Below are 19,003 nucleotides of genomic sequence, written 5' to 3'. Positions count from 1 at the left end.
ACCATTTTCTACTGATGAAGCCCCTGAGACTAAAAGTAAAAAAAAATAATGTGCCCAAAGCTATACAGCTGATGAAAAGAAGTCCAGAGTTCCAGCATCTTATACCTCTGAGGTTTTCTTCTTGGACCCTATAGAACAATGCAATTAATCACCATAATAAGCCTATCTATTATCTCACCTAACAAGGCAGAAACTGAGGCTCTGAGATCAGGACTTCAACAAAAGATATCTTCTATGGAGTGAACCACTCGAAAAAATCAAATCGGGCTCAGTGAAGACCTTTTCCTCCATGTCATCTTCAAATTAAAACTGTATGACTACTAATTGTGGTTGAGACGCCACTATGATATTACTATTTTTATTTATCTTAAAATTACTCACTAGAATAAAAAGAGAAGAAAACAAAATAACACAAGCAGCAAAAAATATCTATGTCTTGCTCCTCAGAAAACGTGGCTCTGGTTGAAAGCATCCGAAAGTGGACCCTGAGTTATTTTCAGCCCATCCAGTAACCTCAATTCTCCTTCTCCCTGTGGGCTCAGAGCAGCATATGACTGCTCTCCTTGCAGTCTGGACTCTTCTGCTTACCCTGAACCTGGAGGTTACAATATGTTTTGTAATTGCTAATAAGGACCACCTGTCTCTTGATAGAATTTAGCCACATCAAAACAGAAAGCTAATTCCTCAAATTCATTCTTGGGTAGACAGTACACACATCGTATGTAGACTAATATTTCTGAAAGGAAAGCCTGAAACAAAATAAATCATTTAATCCAACTGATTGTCACTAAGAAGTTAAAAACATAGCTCTATTTCATAAAAAAGAAAAAGAAACTATTTAAAACAATAAGAGCAATATTTTTGAAGATATACCTCTGACATTTTTCAGGAATCATCTACTTGTTTTAGAAAGTAATTCACTTCACTAAAATACACGCAAGAAAATTTTGTTATTCTCAAATATGTCTAAACATATTTACTCTCCATGCAAAATTATTTTCTGCTTCAATTCAGCCAGAAAAACTGGATCTTTGAAAATAAGTGGAATCTACTCCAATAAATGACTGATGAATGCTTACCACTGAGAACATGAAACCAATCATAAATCTGGCCTAATAGAATAAGGAGAAATGGCACACATGGGGAATAAATCCTCTTCTGTGTCCTGCTTTTCTTCCTATGCCAATGGGACCTCTCCCTGTACTGTCATTATACACAGATGGGGACACCTGCATCAGTGACCTGGCTCCTTGCACTGTTTCCCCTTCCATGCTATGAGTACCTGAGATTCGGAATTACATACCCACGCTAGTCTCACCTTCAGCACATCATGTGACCACTGAATGCACTTATCTTAGCCATTAAAAAATAATTGTCTACTCCCCCTGCCTACTTGAAACTTTGTACCTTTCCATCACAGAATGATGACTATAGCAATGCTGCACTGTATATTTCAAAATGGCTAAAAAGAGTAGATTTTCAATGTCTCATTAAAAATGATTATGTGGCATGGTGGATTTGTTCATTAGTTCCCTGTATTCCACATACACTATAAATACACACCAAAACGACACACTGTACCCAATATATATGCATATAAAAATATATGAAACTACTGCTTAAATGAATTTTTAAAATTTGTTTCAAAGAAAGCAAAACATGGTTTAAAAATAAAATCTTCAAAAGCACACACACAAGCACACTCTTGTAATCTCAGCACTCAGGAGGATAAGGCAGGAGGATTGTTGCAAGTTTAAGACCAGCCTGGACTAAAAGACAACAACAACAAAAAAAGAGGCACACACACATACACACACAAACAACTGCGTAAGTTACACTAACTATTCATATTCTTATGCTAGGGGAAAACCTATATATCTATTTTATTTAAAGTTTAGTCTGAAAGTGCAAAGAATTTTCTCAAATATCAAAAACTGAAACAACTCAAAATGAGGACAAAAGGCGAGCTTTTTAGATGAATCTTTTAAAGTTTTCTGAACTAGTGAAAGCAAACTCAAGAAGTGGCTGCCTCTTAAAGATCTTCACCTCTGTACTGACCACACACACTATCAGATCTTGCATGGGTCCCCTAGCACCACAAGACACTGAATTAAAGATAGGTAATGGCTCTGCGTGTCATTTGTGCCAGGCACTATGCTAAAAGACTAACTGTGCTTTTTCACTTAATTTTTTATTATAACCACATAAGATAGTTGCTACTATTTCCACTTTAGAGATAACAAAACTAAGGCAAAGTCTTTGATGCCTTGAGTATAATCTAAGCAAAACTATACTATGTCAGCAGCATTCTAAGCATGCTCTACCCCATCTTCCAGCAAGTAGATGACCCACCATCCAAGGGAAGAGTCATTTGGTTTGTCTTAATAGTCCCCAGAGTTCAATCTATAATTTACAACCTTTCCCATGCCTTATTCACTGTTATCTTTAGAGAATTGCATTTTTACTCTTGCAGTGAAACTAGTATGACTACATTGCTAAAATCCACCATAATCATGCATGAGAAATAATTCTTACAAATTGCTTTGATATATTTTATGAACAATAGCACAGCCATAAACATAAAACTTTCATGTGCAGTTAAATGTACATAAAAGAGCAGCTTGAGATTCAATATTTTTATAATAAATATACATTATGCATACATAGAGAGATGTGTGTATGTATTTGTGTGTATAATTACTTTATATATTTTGGTGCTAATATATTAGTGAGAATATTCCAGAAACATTGAATTTTGTTACGTAAATCTTTAATCTTAAGAATATAATACATGTTTTAGCATGCATAAAAGTCAGATAAAATATTTTCTCTGTTTTAACCCTTATCAAATTTTCTCTCATGCTCAATAATTTTATTTCACATATATCTACCTTCAAAAGAGAGTTTGTCAAAAGACTATTGATTTTCAGGTTATTAAGAACCTGTGAAAGTTTCAAAGCTATGTTTCAATAAATCAATTTGCGTTTACTGAGTAAGATTTCAGGGAGCAGCTGCACATAGTAAACTATAGATACAGAGCCTTCCATATTACTGTAGTTCAAAACATAGCTGCCTCTGGATTGCTCAGTGCAGCGCTGTGGTAATTATCAGTGAGTCACTTCAAAGAAACAATGAACCATGCTCTAGTTTTGTTATTCCTCACCATCTACTTCTTTGCTGAGAACATGAGTGATTGATGATTAAAAAGATGTATCATTGAGGGAGTAATGTATTTGGACACAGAATACCATAATATGGATTAAAATAGCAGTTCTTGGTGTTTGAATGGGTTCAACACAAGAAAGCACAAACATAGTCTCTTCGAATTAACATAGATTTGAAAATCAAGAAGAGAAGAGGCTTTCTTTAGAAGAAAATTACACACTGGAACAACAGAACACTGCAAGAGTATGTTCCTATTTTAGTGGAAGCATTTTAAAAAGCATCTTACTGCCTACCGAGAAAGGATCACTGCTGTTATAGATTCCTTGTCCACTAATCTGCAAGTACTCCTTTGTTTCTGTAGAAGAAATCACTGTCTGACTGAACTCCAGTTCCTAGCACAGAGTATAAGCCATGGTCTGTAGCTGTGTTAACATGTGAAATAATGTTTTACTTGGTGATAAACAGTTGCTTCTCAAAGCCTCCCTAAACTTCTCTTTATATCTTCTTTAAGTCCTCCAGGTCCGTGTCTTGTGATTTCCTGGACCTCCCTTATTCATCAAACTCGGCGTGACTTTCCTGTTCCCAGAGACCTTTATGATTGGTGGTTGCAGGTAGTAGGCATCTCTCTCCAAAGTCTTCAGAGCCGCCTAGCCTAGGAAAGCTTCTTTGGGAAGCACATATGATGAAATTCTTGCCAGTGTCTCTGAATGTCAAGCACACTTATGCCTGCCAGACCCTAGCAGGAGGAAATGGAGCTCCTGGTGGAGGCATGGACCTCCTAGCAAGGAAATGATCAGAGGCATCCTGCAGCATGTCAGGGCTGGGTATTCTGCTTGGTGCTGAACTCTCCAAGTTGCCCTTACATGGCCATTTGCAGAAACTGCAGTGTATGACCTCAAGATTACCTGATTTAGATACAGAAGCCCCAGGGACTGTTAAGTAAGCTGACCACTATCACCCTTGCATAGGCTGACTTTCCACTGTGTTGCAATTGAGAGAGGTTATAGAAATACAGAGAGCATGTTTCACTTCCATCAGTCAGAAGTAACAAAAAGATCTCGTGATATACCAAAGCAGGTACACATTTTCATTTTAAAACCTAAGTATAATTCACTAAACGTTCAGGAAAGGCTACCATAGGCATTTCTGACACATACATGCAAGAAGCATGCAAGCACTTAAGCCAGTGAGTCTTAAAAGAAGGATACATTTTTCTAAGTGTAACATAAATTTTAAAAAATGAGATTTCTCTAAATCCTTGCACATACTAGGGAAGTTCTCTACAGAAGTTTAAATTATATACTGAAACAGAAAGCATACATTAATGTATGTTTATTCTGATACTTGCTTTTAGGTGAAGCTGATTGGTCCAGTGCCCGATGATTTTATATTCTGTACTTTTGTTGGTTATTTGATACTGGAAGATATCATAACGTCCAGGAGCATCTCCATTTTCATTAAAAGTGACAGGTGTACCAGCACTGCCTATAAAGATTTAGAAAACAATGTTAATAACGTTTTAGTAAGACAGACCATTGGGCTTATTTTTCTCTAGGGAATAATAGTAAATTAAAAATATATTGTGTGTAGCAAGTGATAGGAAGATGTAATCTATACAAGGTCATTTTTGATAGCATAATATCTTTTACATAAAAATAAGACTGATGTACATGTAGGAAGAAGATGTGCTTTATTATGCACATTAGAAAGTAAATGATGAGTATCCAAGTTAGGCAATGTACGTAACAGCTAAATAAATAAAAGTCAATAGGGTGAGTATTCAATACTGGCTACATAGAAGGGCAGTTAACAGAGAAAAACATAAATATCTTGAAACATGACAGCTATTGTTCAAGAATTACAAATGGCAAGGCAGAACATCCCAGCTAGGATACTTAGTTTTACAGTCTCTCAACTTCAGGCCCACTCTGACGGGGTTCTCCTTTTTTAATTCTCTGCCTCTGCTACCTCTGCCCAAGCACACATCAATGTGGGCTGTCACGAGGAACCTCTCAGTGAGTAAGGCAGCAAGCAGTGGGAAATCCCCGTTCTGCTCAGATCATAAAAGTGCCCTGATTCACTCTGACGAGTGTAACACTGCCAGAGCAGCAGGATGCAGGACATGTAGTCTTTTCAAAACTCCATTTCTCTTGAAAGCTTTTATCTCTCCTCTTAACAGCTTTGGCTCACTTTTGTTTCCCTCTTATTAAATTTTACATAATTACAGGTATAAGAGTAGAAAATAATCACCATCTTCTTCTAACTAGCTTATTATCTATAGACTTTCTTTTTCTCTAACAACCTTTAGACTTCTCCTTCCTGCGCATAGATTAATTTTTCCCATCTTGAAAAATTTACCTGACACCGATCCTTTTTCTTGGTACCTGTCTCCTCTGTGCAGACCTCCTGCCTTGAATATTTTTCTCACAAGTTATTGGACTTAACTTCTGTTTTGCATTAGGAAGTTTCCTCTTCTTGCTATCTCTTCCATATTATATTCTCAAAATTTAATGGTTGGTTGTTAAATATTTTACATATTTTCCTACCTTTCAATGAGTTTGTTAACCTTTGTGTGTAGTTGTTTAATCAATTACCAATAATTGTAAACCTCTAAGATATGTAACTTATCAAATAATGTAGACAACTTTATAAAATAGTAACCTGAAAATGAATGTAGCTAAATGGCTTTTTTTTTTTTTTGTACTGGGGACTGAACTCACGACCTTGCACTTACCAGGCAAGCACTTGAGCCACTGAGCTAAATCCCCAGCCCCTTAAATGACATTTAGAATACTTCCCTGGTATTCAATGGAGAGATGTTTAACATTGTGCTTTCTTGATTTTTCCTAAAATGTGAACATGGCAGGAAGCCACTAATGAGACCACAGACATCTGATCTCATTAAGAACTACTGAGCCCATTGAGATGGCACAGCCTGGAGAAACAAGCACTTGTCTGAGTGGCAGGAGCCGCATACCCATGCTAACCTCCTTATCTATTTATTTTTGGATCTCTCTCTCTGTTTTATTCCCTCTTTCCCCTCTTTCTTCCTCACTTTCTCCACCCCTGCTTACAATGGGGCCTTAACAATTAATATGAATATATTTAGAAGTCTTAAATGAATAGCAGTCATGTAAAATATGATCTTTTCAATAATTCATATGAAAACTGACTTTATAAATGAATGAGAAATTGGGGAAGAAAACAAAAGCTATATGATCAGTCAATTCTATCACTTCTCAGATACTCAGGTAAAACCTTATCTGTAATCTCTGATCAAAACATTTTCCAACTCCTTGTGTTCATAGACAGATTTTTAATCCCTTATGTCCTCAGTTTCTTCATCAATGAAATGGGAGCCTTTGCACTTTTCTCATAAAAATGTCATACAGATGTTGTGAGAATTTAACTAGTCAATTTTGGGAAGTGCTTAGAACCATTCATAGGATAATTAAATTAATTTTCCATATTTATTTTCTGTACACAATACATAATAACAAAAATAAAACTGAAAAATTTTAATGAATACTTAAGAATTATTGCAAGTCTAATGAAAAAGATTTTTAACTCAAAAAATACATATGTTATCAATTTCACAGTAACAGCATGAATTCCTGACATTTATATGTGGCTTTGAAATTTTTTTTTAATTTCTCCTAGATAGAGCAATATTTAAAGATTTTTTAAAAAGCAAAACAGGAAAAAAGATAGAAATGATACAGAATTTTTTAAAATAACAGTACAAAGTTAATCTTAGTAAATATATTGCATATTGTTATTTTAGAAGTAGTTCAGGTTACAAGATGTAGGCATAAAAATGATTAAATAATGCAGTATAAAGTATGCTTTTTGATGAACTAACAGAGATTAATAGTATAGTTATCTATCTTGCATACACATAAGTACATACATTTATATATGCATACCTACATACATATACTCTTTCCCTTAAACCAAAGTTCTAACTACTATCACCTCTTTGACTAAATGATTTATTTCTGACAATAGCACTTTCCAATTTTTTTTGTCACAATAATTCTCAAAATAGAATTTATCTTGTATAACACATTCCCACAAATACCCTGCATAGTGATACATAATTCCTTATGTGTTGGTTGTTTGTACTTCTCTCTTCTCCAGTTCAAGAAAACATGTGTATGAGGATACATTATCACAAAATAATTCCCAATTTAGCTACCTCAAATATCATTTTCAATATCAACCTTCATTAACCTTGATATGCATTAATGGGCAATATTGAAAAAATCTTAAGAATATGAGCTTTGCAATCAGACGGTTGGGTTCAAAGTCTCAGATCCATCACATTAGATATTAACGTCTTGGGTAACTTTGTAATCTCTGTCTCATTTTTCATACCTCCAAAGCAGTCTAAGAGTAATTTCCACCACACAGGGACAAATGGACATTAAAAAGAATCAATCTATATAAAGTAAAAATAAGCATTAAACAAGTGTTTTGTTTTGTTTTTTAATTGCTGAGCTAAACCCTCTGGCTGAGTATTATGCAAATAAATATTAACTATGTTATAGTCAAGGGTTTAAAAGAACACATAATCATCCAAAGAGTCAAATACAAAAAAAAAAAAAAAAAAAGTGGGGGAAATTTGTCCACACACTAAAGACCCAAAGAGTTCAGCTAAAGACCTGAATCCCACGGTCGTGTCCTGCATGAGTACAGCTGAAATCCTTGAACCCATGACAATGTCCCCCAGGAGTTCAACTGTGGGCCAACAGCCCATGGCAATGTCTCATGCAAGTTTGTTTCATGGATCTGTGCTAAAAGGCCCAAAGGTCAGTGATGGAAGCTAGGAAATCTGTGCAGAGGGATAAAGAATCTATATGTAGGCTGAGGGATCTGCACTGGAACCAGGAAGTGATACTCCAAGTAAGGACCAGAGCTTCCCCAAAAAAGTACTGTAACCATCCTCCTTCAACCACGAGAATGGCCAAGTTCATATGAGGAAGCCAGCATGACAAACTTCTTCAGGAGATTGAACAGCACACCCTCTTCCCCTCTGGAGCAGGAAGCAGTACTTAAAGTAAGGACCAGAGCTCCCCCATATCCAGCAGCCATCCTTAGCAACAATGAAGTTCCAAGACTCTCTGATGATAACAGCCAAGTTCATGTCAGGAAAGAAGCTCGACAAGTTCCACCAGGAGAACTAACAGCAACAAGAGAACCAACAACATTACACTGCGTCTTCCTTTCCAGTTCGCTTTTTCATGTTTTTGCAGCAATCTTCAGGTGGGGCCTCCACACCCAGGATCATGCTGATTCAGTTCAGTTGGGGATTACAAGTTTACCACCAGTTTTTAATTCACCACCAACTATTATTTATTTTATGTTAATGCTGTTTGAAACTATCTATATGAGAACATATGAATTTCTCATTGAGTACAATTGGTTTGCATGAAGTCTCTCTTGCTATTCTCTGTGCTCTTTCAGCAAAATACCACACATATCTAAAATCCATTGCCCGGAGTTTACTACAGTCTGGCCCACCTTTGCATCTCTGCACATGAATCTTTTCTGAGTTCTATTTCTTCTTTCCTGTAGCCTTTGTTTTCCTCTTAGTTCTCCAAGATATGGCTTATGACGCAAAATAGAAGTTTGATCTTCCAAAGAGATACAAGTGCTTCATCATGCCTAACTATGCCTTCCTCCCCACGATTCTGCTTTTCACCCCACACATAATAATAACATTTACTCAAGGCGATATTGATTGAGAGTCATGTGTTTAACACTGAGTGAACTCTCTACCTCCTTACAGAATCACGGACACCTTAGCAAGGGCAGACTGCGTCTATCTGTCTGTTATCTTTGTAGGCACAGAAGCAAAAACAATGCTCAGTATTGGGTAAGCAAACAGTAAACTGTAGCCAGCATGACTCAGGTACTTCTTAATACTCTCAAGCAAATCTTCCCCACTCATTTCACAACATTGTGAACTTTGTGGATACTGTCTTTCATTTTTATATTCACAAATGAATTTACCAAATCAGTACCTGTCACATTGTTATCAGGGTGACATAAGAAAGGAAAGCAAATTTTGACGTGTCTTTGAATGATGGCTGAGTAGTTACTGGTAGCTGAATATAATAAATATATTTGAAAAGGTATACTTAAATGTTTTTTGCACTATAAACTATGCACTGTCAATTTTTTTTTTTTGTTTTATTTATTTCCACATCACCATTTAGGCACTTAAGATTTCCTGAAGTTTATTAAATTTTCAAATACTTTGTTGTTCATACATGATAGTGGAGAAATGGAAACAAAGGTGAGGAGTTACCAAATAACTCCTACTAGTCAGGTAAGACCCTCAGGGTCTTGTCCCTCTGGAGTTTTCTCTGTTAAATAAGAAATGTATGGGAAATTATTTTTCCTATATATCTCCATAACTTCACACACACACACACACACACACACACACACACACACACACACACACACATATATATCTCCAATGTAAAAACTTTTAAATGTTGCTCTATTTTGAACAATGTGAGGAAATACAGTAGACTGGGGATTTGGGGGCTAAAGTTTGATTTCCAGCCCTGCCAATTACCAAAGCGACCCAGCCAATTTACTTTCCTGAAGCCTGTTTTCTCTTCTGTCAAGCCAGCATAGTCACCCCAGTCTCCCTGGGCTACTGAAAAGGTTACACAAAATGATACACATAAAGCCTTTAGTGCATGACTGGCCCTCAACATAAGGCAGGGAATGGAAACAAACATTACGATTTTTGGTTGATTTGCCTACATTTATGCTCCCTCGGCATACATTTTCTTGTTTACACAAGGAAAAAATGCAAGAGTATTTTATTTACCTTTCTTTACAAAATTATACTTATAAGTCACTTAGTTTGTTTATTTTCAGGTTTATTATTTCCTTTCCACTCATTGCTGACAAAATTTTATCCGTTAACCTCTTCATCCCCACCTACAACATTAGGCAAGCAAGAAAAATTAAGAATCATGGAGTCAGTTTATTTAGGAACTTTTAGTACCCTTAAGAGAAGAATGACTATACGAGGTTTAAGTCACTGACAAAAATGCCATAGAAAGTAGTATTTGGATTCAGCCAGGAAAAGGCAAGGTTTCCAGAGAATGTTTCTGAAAAAGTTACGCGGAGCATGTGTGGTTCGCAGACTCATAAGGGGACTTCCGGGAGAACATGGCGGACAGATAGTAGATACTACTGAGGCTCTCAGAAAGGCTTGGTTCAGAAGTCAGGAATGGTGCAGACTAAGGAGACATACGCCGGTAGAGATATGCTCTGCTGACTCAGGAACGAACTGGGCTGAGAGAAACCAACTTGGAATGCAGTCCTGGTGCTAAAACAGGAACAGAAAAATCTCGGTGTGGAGGCTGGACCCCGTGCCATTGGAAGCCGCGATTTGGGTTTCCCGCCGCGCGGCAGCTGGCTGCCTCTACATTGGTCTCGGCAAGGAGAGAGACGCGCAGAAGCTCTGAGAATGGGAGTCTGCAAATGGAGTCGAAAACAGGACAGACAAGGAGGCGTACACTGACTTGTGGTAAGGTGAGTGAGAGAAACTGACACTCTACCACAGTTTGACTCCAGTGGAGGACTTTCTGGGCCCCGGCAGTCCTGCGGGAGCAGGGCGCGGTGGCAACTCCAGCCACACATTCCCCTCTCGGATGGGATTGGTGAAAAGTGCCTGGCCTGCGTGACGCTGCTGGCGGACTCAGTAGGCTGGCCCAACCCAGATCCCAGAGACTGATGGTGGCCCGGAGGGGCAACTCCCGTGTAGGCTGCCTAGTCCGCAACTCCCTGGTGCGCTGCCGGGGGGCGAGAACACCTAGCCAGTGCAATTCGATCAGGCTCTGATTGACAGGGAGGGAAGCTGGGCCTCCTTTGTAAGCTTGCATATATAAGGAAAGAGAATATGGGAAAAGGCAGCAACAAGAAAGGCTCCCCGGCCCCCAATTCTGAGAAACAGGCAATAGCAGACACCACACCAATAGACATAAAGCACCATACAGAGAGCCTCATAGACCAATTCAGGAATGAAGTTATCAACAACCTGAAGCTAGAAGTATGCAGAATAGTTAGAGAAATGCTAAGCACCACCCAGGAAAAAACAGATGGTGGAATGGAAGAACAGAAAAAGAGGGGAGAATTGTTTGATGGAGAAAACAGAGAAAGCATAGAGTACGTGAAGCAGGTTCAAAGGGACTACCAAGATACTAAGAAGTCTATCCAAGGCTGGCATAACAGCTTGAAAGAAACTAAGGACAGACTATCTGAACTGGAGGGCAGACTTGTAATATGGGAGAATGAAATGAAAAACTTCTTAAAAATAACAAAGAAACAAACAGCAATAATACAAAGACAAGAAGACGATAAGAGGAGCCATAACTTAAGGATTAAGAACATAAAAGAAGAAGTAGGGACACAAACAAGTGAACTACAAAAGCTACTCACAGAAATAATCCAAGAGAATTTCCCTAATTTAGCAAAAGGTAAAGATACTCAGATGTATGAGGCATACAGGACCCCAGCTACCTACAACCCAAACAGAGTGACACCCAGGCATATAATAATAAAAATTCCAGAAATTCAATACAAGAACAGAATACTAAAAGCTGTCAGAGACAAGAAACAGACCACCTACAAGGGAACACCCATCAGAATTACAGCAGATTTCTCTGCACAAACCATCAAATCACGAAGAGCGTGGGGGGAAATAATTCAAGCTTTGAAAGATAATAATCTCCAGCCAAGATTGAGATATCCTGCACAACTGTCCCTGGAAATTGATGGAAAAACAAGGTGCTTCCAGGATAAAGAGGAACTGGGGGAATTTGCAACCACCAATTCAACTCTACAGAGAGTATTGCAGGATATTCTAAAAAAAGAAAAATACAAAGAATCCAGAAATAATGGCAGAGAGGCCACAACGAATGGAGCAGAGAACAAAATGAAGAAGACAAACTGGCAGCTACCGACAGAAAAAGAGCTCAACAGAAATGAGACAGAGAAGATTGGATGATAGGAACAGCTATTTTGGAGAAAATGACATCTTAATAGGTAATACTGATTTAGTATCATCTTGTTTTGAAGTCTCATCTAGCTTTTGTTCTTCTGTCTCCAATGGTCTAAACAGATTGTATCTTATTGAATTTTATTATGTACGATAGTATAAGCAAAAACCTTTTAAAGACAAGGAGATTATACAGAAACCATTGTTCATTTTCTGTTAGTCGATTCTAAATACTCTGTAATGCTGTCATTCTCTTAAAAGGTTTTACATTGTTTTGATATACTTAATACTACAGTATACAAAGTTGTACTTAAGGACTTCAAGGAAAGAGTCAATATGGAAACTACTTTTGGGTCGGGATTATCTGGTGGTGAAACACTATTCTGCTTAAATGGTTATGTTTTGATCTGCGCTGTTTCATTGCTATGCCCTCTTTTATCTCAATCTCCACTCCATTATTTACTTTTTTTATTTTTATCCATTTAATTAAAGGGGAAAAAATAGCAGGATATATTATAGCAACCCACTTTGACTTTCTATTATCTCGATTTGAAGCCCTGTTATTACTCTCACCATCTTGTTTTTGACTGATGTTCCCCTATTCTGTTTTGCTGGATAGTATCAGGTTCGAAAGTTTAGGCATCAGCTGTGAAGATAACGAGATTCACTATAACGCCCATTCTCGTTGACTTTTATCTACTTTTGAAGACCTACAATGTCTCCAATGGTTTGGTTTTGTCGGTTTTGTTCTTTACTGTTTTGTTCAATTGTATTATAACTAATGATATAGGCAATTCTATTAGAAATAGCAGCCTGCATTATGGTAACCATTGTTGATCACCTTGTATTATGTTTTTACATTATCTATCATGTCCACCCTTTTGACTTGACCGATTCTGGTCTGTTATGTCACACTTGGTTTTACTCTCTTCCAAAAAAGCAATAAGAACCGTGGGAGCAATAAAACCCAAAATGTGTAATAGTCATTATACAAAAGAGAGGAAAAGAAAGTGCTCTAAACTATATAACTGCATGTATATTTAAGTGTATAAGATAGAAAATGATATCACAGAGTTTTATTGGATCATTGAACAGAACTCTTTACAGTATCATCGTTGGAATGTCCACTCTACAAGCTTTAATTTTGTGACTTGAACAATTATTTCTAGGACAGCAATGTGTAATCCATTAACTAGTGATTTCCTACTGTTCAATTTTTTCTTATGTAAATCTGTATAACTTGTACCCTTTCACTGTTTTTTTTCTTTTCTCCTTAAATAAAATTAAATTTTAAAAAAAGTAGTATTTTCAACAGAATCTCCGATAACCATACTCTTTTGTTGAACCAATCTATCTTATGAAGTATACTTTACAACTAATACACAGAAACACATATTTTAATTCATTACTAGTTAGTCCCTTAGATTATTTAAGTACTCAGCCTCATTCTTTGAAGACTTCACCATCTGACTCACTGCAGTCTTTACCACCATCCCAGACTGGGTGCACATGTCTTTTTCTTTAGCGGCTCATCACTCTCATCTTCAGATGAGTTGACTTCATCTCCAATTTTGATCTTTAAGAAGAATCTTTCATAAACATTATCATCTACTTCTATGTACAATCACTCTTAGAAAGTTATCCTCTCAAATAATCATATCATTCCTTACTTGTACTCTCCAAACATCGTTTTTCATCCACTTGGTAAAATTCTATGTCCTCCTGGGTTTAACAGTTTATTGATCACCCCACTTTGTCATGATTCTTCACTCCATGAAAGTTTTTGTCTTTTCCTGTCCTTTCATTGTTTTTTTTTTAATTTTCTTGCAAACATGTGTGTTCTTATTTCCTTTTGTCCAATTTTGTTCCTCTGTCAGTCGCAAACATGGCTGAATTCAGTTACACCTGTGTTAGTCAGCTTCCTGTTGCTATGAAAAACTACTTGAGAAAATCATACTACAGGAGGAGACATTTATGTTGGCTCATAATTTCACAGGTGTCATTGCATGATCACTTGGACACAACACTGTGGGCCTGAACTAGAGTTGCGCATCATGGCAAGGGATGTGTGGCTAAGCAAAGCCTCCCATTTCTTAGTGTCTGAGAAACAGACAAAGAGGGAGGAAAAAAGAGAGAGAAAGGGAGAGAAGAGAAGAAGGAAAAGAGGGAGGAAGAGGGAAGAAGCAGAGAAGAGATAAGAGGAGAGGAGAGGAGAGGAGAGAAGAGATAAAGGAAGAGAACAAAACAGAACAGAAAGAGAAAGTAGAATGAAGGAGAGAATAAAAGGAAAAATAAGGAAGAGGAAGAAGGAGGAGAAAAAGGATAAGAAAAGAGGAAAAGGAAGAAGGAGCAGGAGAGGTCCAAGATAAGATCTGCCCTCAAAGTTGATTCCCTCGTGGTGTAATTCCTTCTACTAAGTTCTACATTTCACTGGACCACTTAGGAAATCATCAACAGATCAAGAATAGGTTAATATGCACGATACAATCACTGCTCTACGTCCACCTATCAGTATTGCATACTGGGGATTGTCTTCACATACACCTTCTTTGTCTTTCCTCAATCAGCTGGATCTTGTTTGAGGGAAGATGAAATCTACTGTCTGGAAGGCTTTGACTAAGCTGAAGCAAGTTAGGTCCCATGGCAGGACTCGGAGAGTATGAATCTTCTTGTTTAAATGGACTGGGATCCTGATCTTTTACCAAACTCATGACCTCAGACTTCAAACATACTACTCCACAGTTGTACCACCTTCCCCCAGGGTTCCCTCTGTCCTGGATCACAGTTGATTCTTTCACCTGTTTTCATCACTCCTTGTACATTCGGTATCTGCCTTTTCTTGTGATCTCAGTTTATCTGTGCTTTTACACTGAAAAAAAGGAGCAATGAGACAGAACCTCTCCACCACAAAACATACTCTCTACACCCACACTCAGATTTCTTTTCCTGTTATTGAAACACACGTCCGTAATCTAATCAACGCCACACCCCTCCCCTGAAGCAAGGGTCCTCTATGTGGTTACAGATTCACAGTTATCGTTCTTTATTTTTTATCAAAAACTCTAATTTCCTGCAGAAGCACCTCCTTAAATTTAAGAAGTCAGTTCTAAAAGCTCTTCTCCTACTACAAAGCCTCTTCCAGATGCTTTCTATCTTCTTCCACAGTAAAATTGTTTTCAGTCTTCATTTCTTTATTTATTTTAACTTCTCAACCAGTTTTGATTTTATTTCCATACCTCCACAGATGTGACTCAAAGTTACAAGCCTCGCCATAAATACCAACGTAGCCACCCGTCTGTATCTCTATTCAGTTCTTTAGTAATTATTGCAAATGTAACATTACAATGTTACTAGTTAGACAACATATTTGACTCTTACACACTTCCCAACATGCTTTTAGGTGTTCTTTATTTTTTGTTGTCAGTAAGCAACTGATTTTCGTTTATCCATTTAATTAAATCAAAATTTAAATTAATTCCCCCACTTTCATTCCTAAGGAGTGAAGCAATGTGAAGTAGCACTTTAGTTAGTAATAACATATGAATAGTGGATTTTAAACAAAATTACCACTCATATGCAAGATGTTAACAGTTGGGGAACTCGTATGTAGGAGGGCATGTTATGTGGATTGTCTATCCTATTCACTCAGGTTCTCCATAATTCTAATTCTTTTATTTAAAAAAGTCTTAGAAAGGTAAAATCAATTTTACTAATGCACAACGTATTATGCCATACTACATTTAATATAAAGATAATGATGAGATCTTGTATATCTTTTTCCTGTCCCCAAAATCCCATGTATATTTGATACATAAGTGTGCCACAGTTCACTAAGCTTAACTGAAGTGCTTAGCAACTTGTACCTCCATAACCATGATTAGTGGTGACAAATTAAAAGAGCACAAGTCTAAAAGACAGATCATTTGAGCAGACATTGCTCCCTCACTGCAACCCTCCCTTCACTGGGGAGAAGGTCTAACACCAAGCATTTCAGATCTGCCCCCCTTTCCTGCCTATAGTCACCTGCACTGAGCCTCTTCACTAGCTTCTTCCTTAAAAGGAAACAGACTCACACACATCCAACCTGGGTCTCACAGGATGCCAAGTCTGGAAAAAGATCTTATACTCTGGATTGCTGGACTGCTCAGAAGATGGTAGAGTGCTAGGTGTCAGAGAAAACAGTCTCTCTGAGGGGCTCTGTGCAGACATTGGAATGCAGCATGGTGAGAAAGACAAGAAGGAGGGAAGTGGGTCCGCTGCACAGGAAGAGTCTGAAGTGTGAATTGAAGCCCCAGAGAGAAAAGAAAAACTTCAATGAAGAAGAAGGCAGTAGCCAGAAACACCTTCTCCCTGAAACAGCACTCCCTGCAGGACAGGAGTGGTATAAACCTGCAGATGTACATTCAAAGTTACAGTGATGACTGCCAGTCCCAGAAAAAACAACCTCAAAATTCATCTGGAGCCAGAAGAGACCTAGAATATCAAAGGCAATCCTAGGTGACAAACAAGACAGAGCATCACAATCTCTGATTTGAAATTGTATTATAAAGCTACTGTGATAAAAACAGTGTGGTACTGGGGAAAAAAAAAAAAAAAAAAAAAAAAACAGACCCAAAGATCAAAGGAACAAATTAGAAGATGCAGAAGCAACTCCAGATACACTAAGTCACCTTATCTGTCACAAAGGTTCTAAACACATTCACCAGAAGAAAGATAGCCTCTTTAACTAATGGTTCTGGAAAAACGGGCTGTAAAAGGCCGAAGATTAAACCTGGACCCATATCTTTCATCATGCACTAAGTAAAATTTAAATGAATCAAAGATCTTAACAGTAAAATAGAAACATTAAAATCTTCTGGAAGATAGAGTAAATAAACCTTTTTTTTATTTAAGGAGAAAAAGAAAAAAACAGAAAAAGGGTACAAGTAATACAAAATTTAAAAGATAAATAGTAAGAAATCACTAGTTAATAGATTACATATTCTCATCTTAGAAATAGTTGTTCAAGTTACAAAATTGAAGCATATAAAGTGGACTTTCAAACAGTGAGAGTGCAAACAGTTTTGTTCAATGATCCAAAAAAACTCAGTAATATAGTTATCTATCTTATACACTTAAACATATATGCAGTTATGACCTTTAGAGCACTTTCTTTACTTTTCTTTTGTACAATGACAATTACACATTTTGGGTTTTATTACTCCCACAATTCTTATTACTTTTTTTTGAAGAGAGTAAAACCAAATGCGACATATCAGAGCAGAGTCGGTCAAATCAAAAGGATGGACATAATAGATAATGTAAAAACAAAATACAAGGTGATCAACAATGGTTACCATACCGCCTCTTGCTATCTTAAGAAGAATTGCATATATCATCAGTTATAATAAAATTGAACAAAACAGTAAAGAATAAAACCAAAGCATTGGAGACATTACAAGACTTTAAAAGAAGATAATAGTCAACCGGAATGGGCGTCATAATGAATCTTATTGTCTTCACAGTTGTTGTCTATACTTTTGAACTTGGTACTATCTAGCATAGCAGAATAGGGGAAAATCAGTCAAAGCAAGATGGTGAGGGCAATACAGGATTTCAAATCAAGTTAATAGGAAATCAAAGTAGGTTACTATAATGTATCATGCTATTTTTTATTTATTTTTCCCTTAATTAAAAAGATAAAAAGAAAAAAAAGTAAATAATTGTTTTTTTTTTTTTTTTTTTTAAAGGGATTGAGATAAAAGAGGTCATAACAACAGAACAGCGCAGGTCGAAACATAATCATTTAAGTAAAAAAGTGTTTCACCACAAGATATCCTGACATAAAAATAGTTACCACAGCGTCTCTTTCCTTGAAATCTTTGAGTACAACTTCGTATACTGTAGCACCAAATGTATCAAGACACTATAAAACCATTCAAGAGAATGACATTATTGCAGGGTATTTAGAACCAATTAACAGAAAATGAACAATTGTTTCTGTATAATCTCCTTGTTTATAAAAGTCTTTACTTATGTTATCATATATAATAAAATCCAATAACATACAATCTTTTAAGACCGATGGAGACAGAAGCATACAAGTTTGATAGGACTTCAAAACAAGATGATACTAATTCAGCACTAGCAATTATGATGTCTTGTTTTCTCCAAAATAGCTGTTCCTACCATCTGATCTTCTCTGCCTCATTTCTGTTGAGCTCTTTTTCTGTCGTTTGTTGTCAGTTTGTCTCCTTCATTTTGCTTCCTGCTCCTGTCATCGTGGCCTCTCTGCCACTATTTCTGGAATCTTGGTATTTTCCTTTTTTAGAATATCCTGCAATATTATCTGTAGAGTTGAATTGGTGGTTGCAAATTCCCCTAGTTCCTCTTTATACTGGAAGCACCTTGTTTTTCCATCCATTGCTAGAGACAGTTGTGCAGAATATATCAATCTTGGCTGGAGGTTATTATCTTTCAAAGCTTGAATTATTTCCCCCCACGCTCTTCGTGATTTGATGGTTTGTGCTGAGAAGTCTGCTGTAATTCTGATTGGTGTTCCCTTGTAAGTGATCTGTTTCTTGTCTCTGACAGCTTTTAATATTCTGTTCTTATATTGGATTTCTGGAATTTTGATTATTATATGCCTGGGTGTAGCTCTGTTTAGTTGTATGTGGCTGGGGTCCTGTATGCCTCATACATCTGAGTATCTTTACCATTTGCTAAATTAGGGAAATTCTCTTGGATTATTTCTGTGAATAGCTTTTGTAGTCCGTTTGTTTGTGCCCCTACTTCTTCTTTTATGTTCTTAATTCTTAAATTATAGATCCT

The 19,003-nt window shown here is 36.9% G+C and overlaps 1 protein-coding gene across 5 annotated transcripts in view; it reads right to left on the bottom strand.

Annotated features, from left to right (window-relative positions):
• Positions 1-19,003, bottom strand: part of Grm8 (glutamate metabotropic receptor 8) — a 783,619-nt gene that overhangs the window by 149,438 nt on the left and 615,178 nt on the right. For all 5 annotated transcript variants that reach the window (XM_063241274.1, XM_003475159.5, XM_063241281.1 and 2 more), the window contains one exon: positions 4,514-4,650. In XM_063241274.1, the coding sequence (XP_063097344.1) occupies positions 4,514-4,650 (137 nt within the window). The remainder of the gene's footprint in view (positions 1-4,513; positions 4,651-19,003) is intronic.

This window comes from Cavia porcellus, unplaced genomic scaffold (genome assembly GCF_034190915.1).
Source record: "Cavia porcellus strain 051 isolate PalLab524CR breed Dunkin Hartley unplaced genomic scaffold, mCavPor4.1 scaffold_2, whole genome shotgun sequence".
Taxonomy (NCBI): Eukaryota; Metazoa; Chordata; class Mammalia; order Rodentia; family Caviidae; genus Cavia; species Cavia porcellus.
Note: the sequence above shows the minus strand (reverse complement) of the source record. Positions and strands in the feature narration are given on the sequence as shown.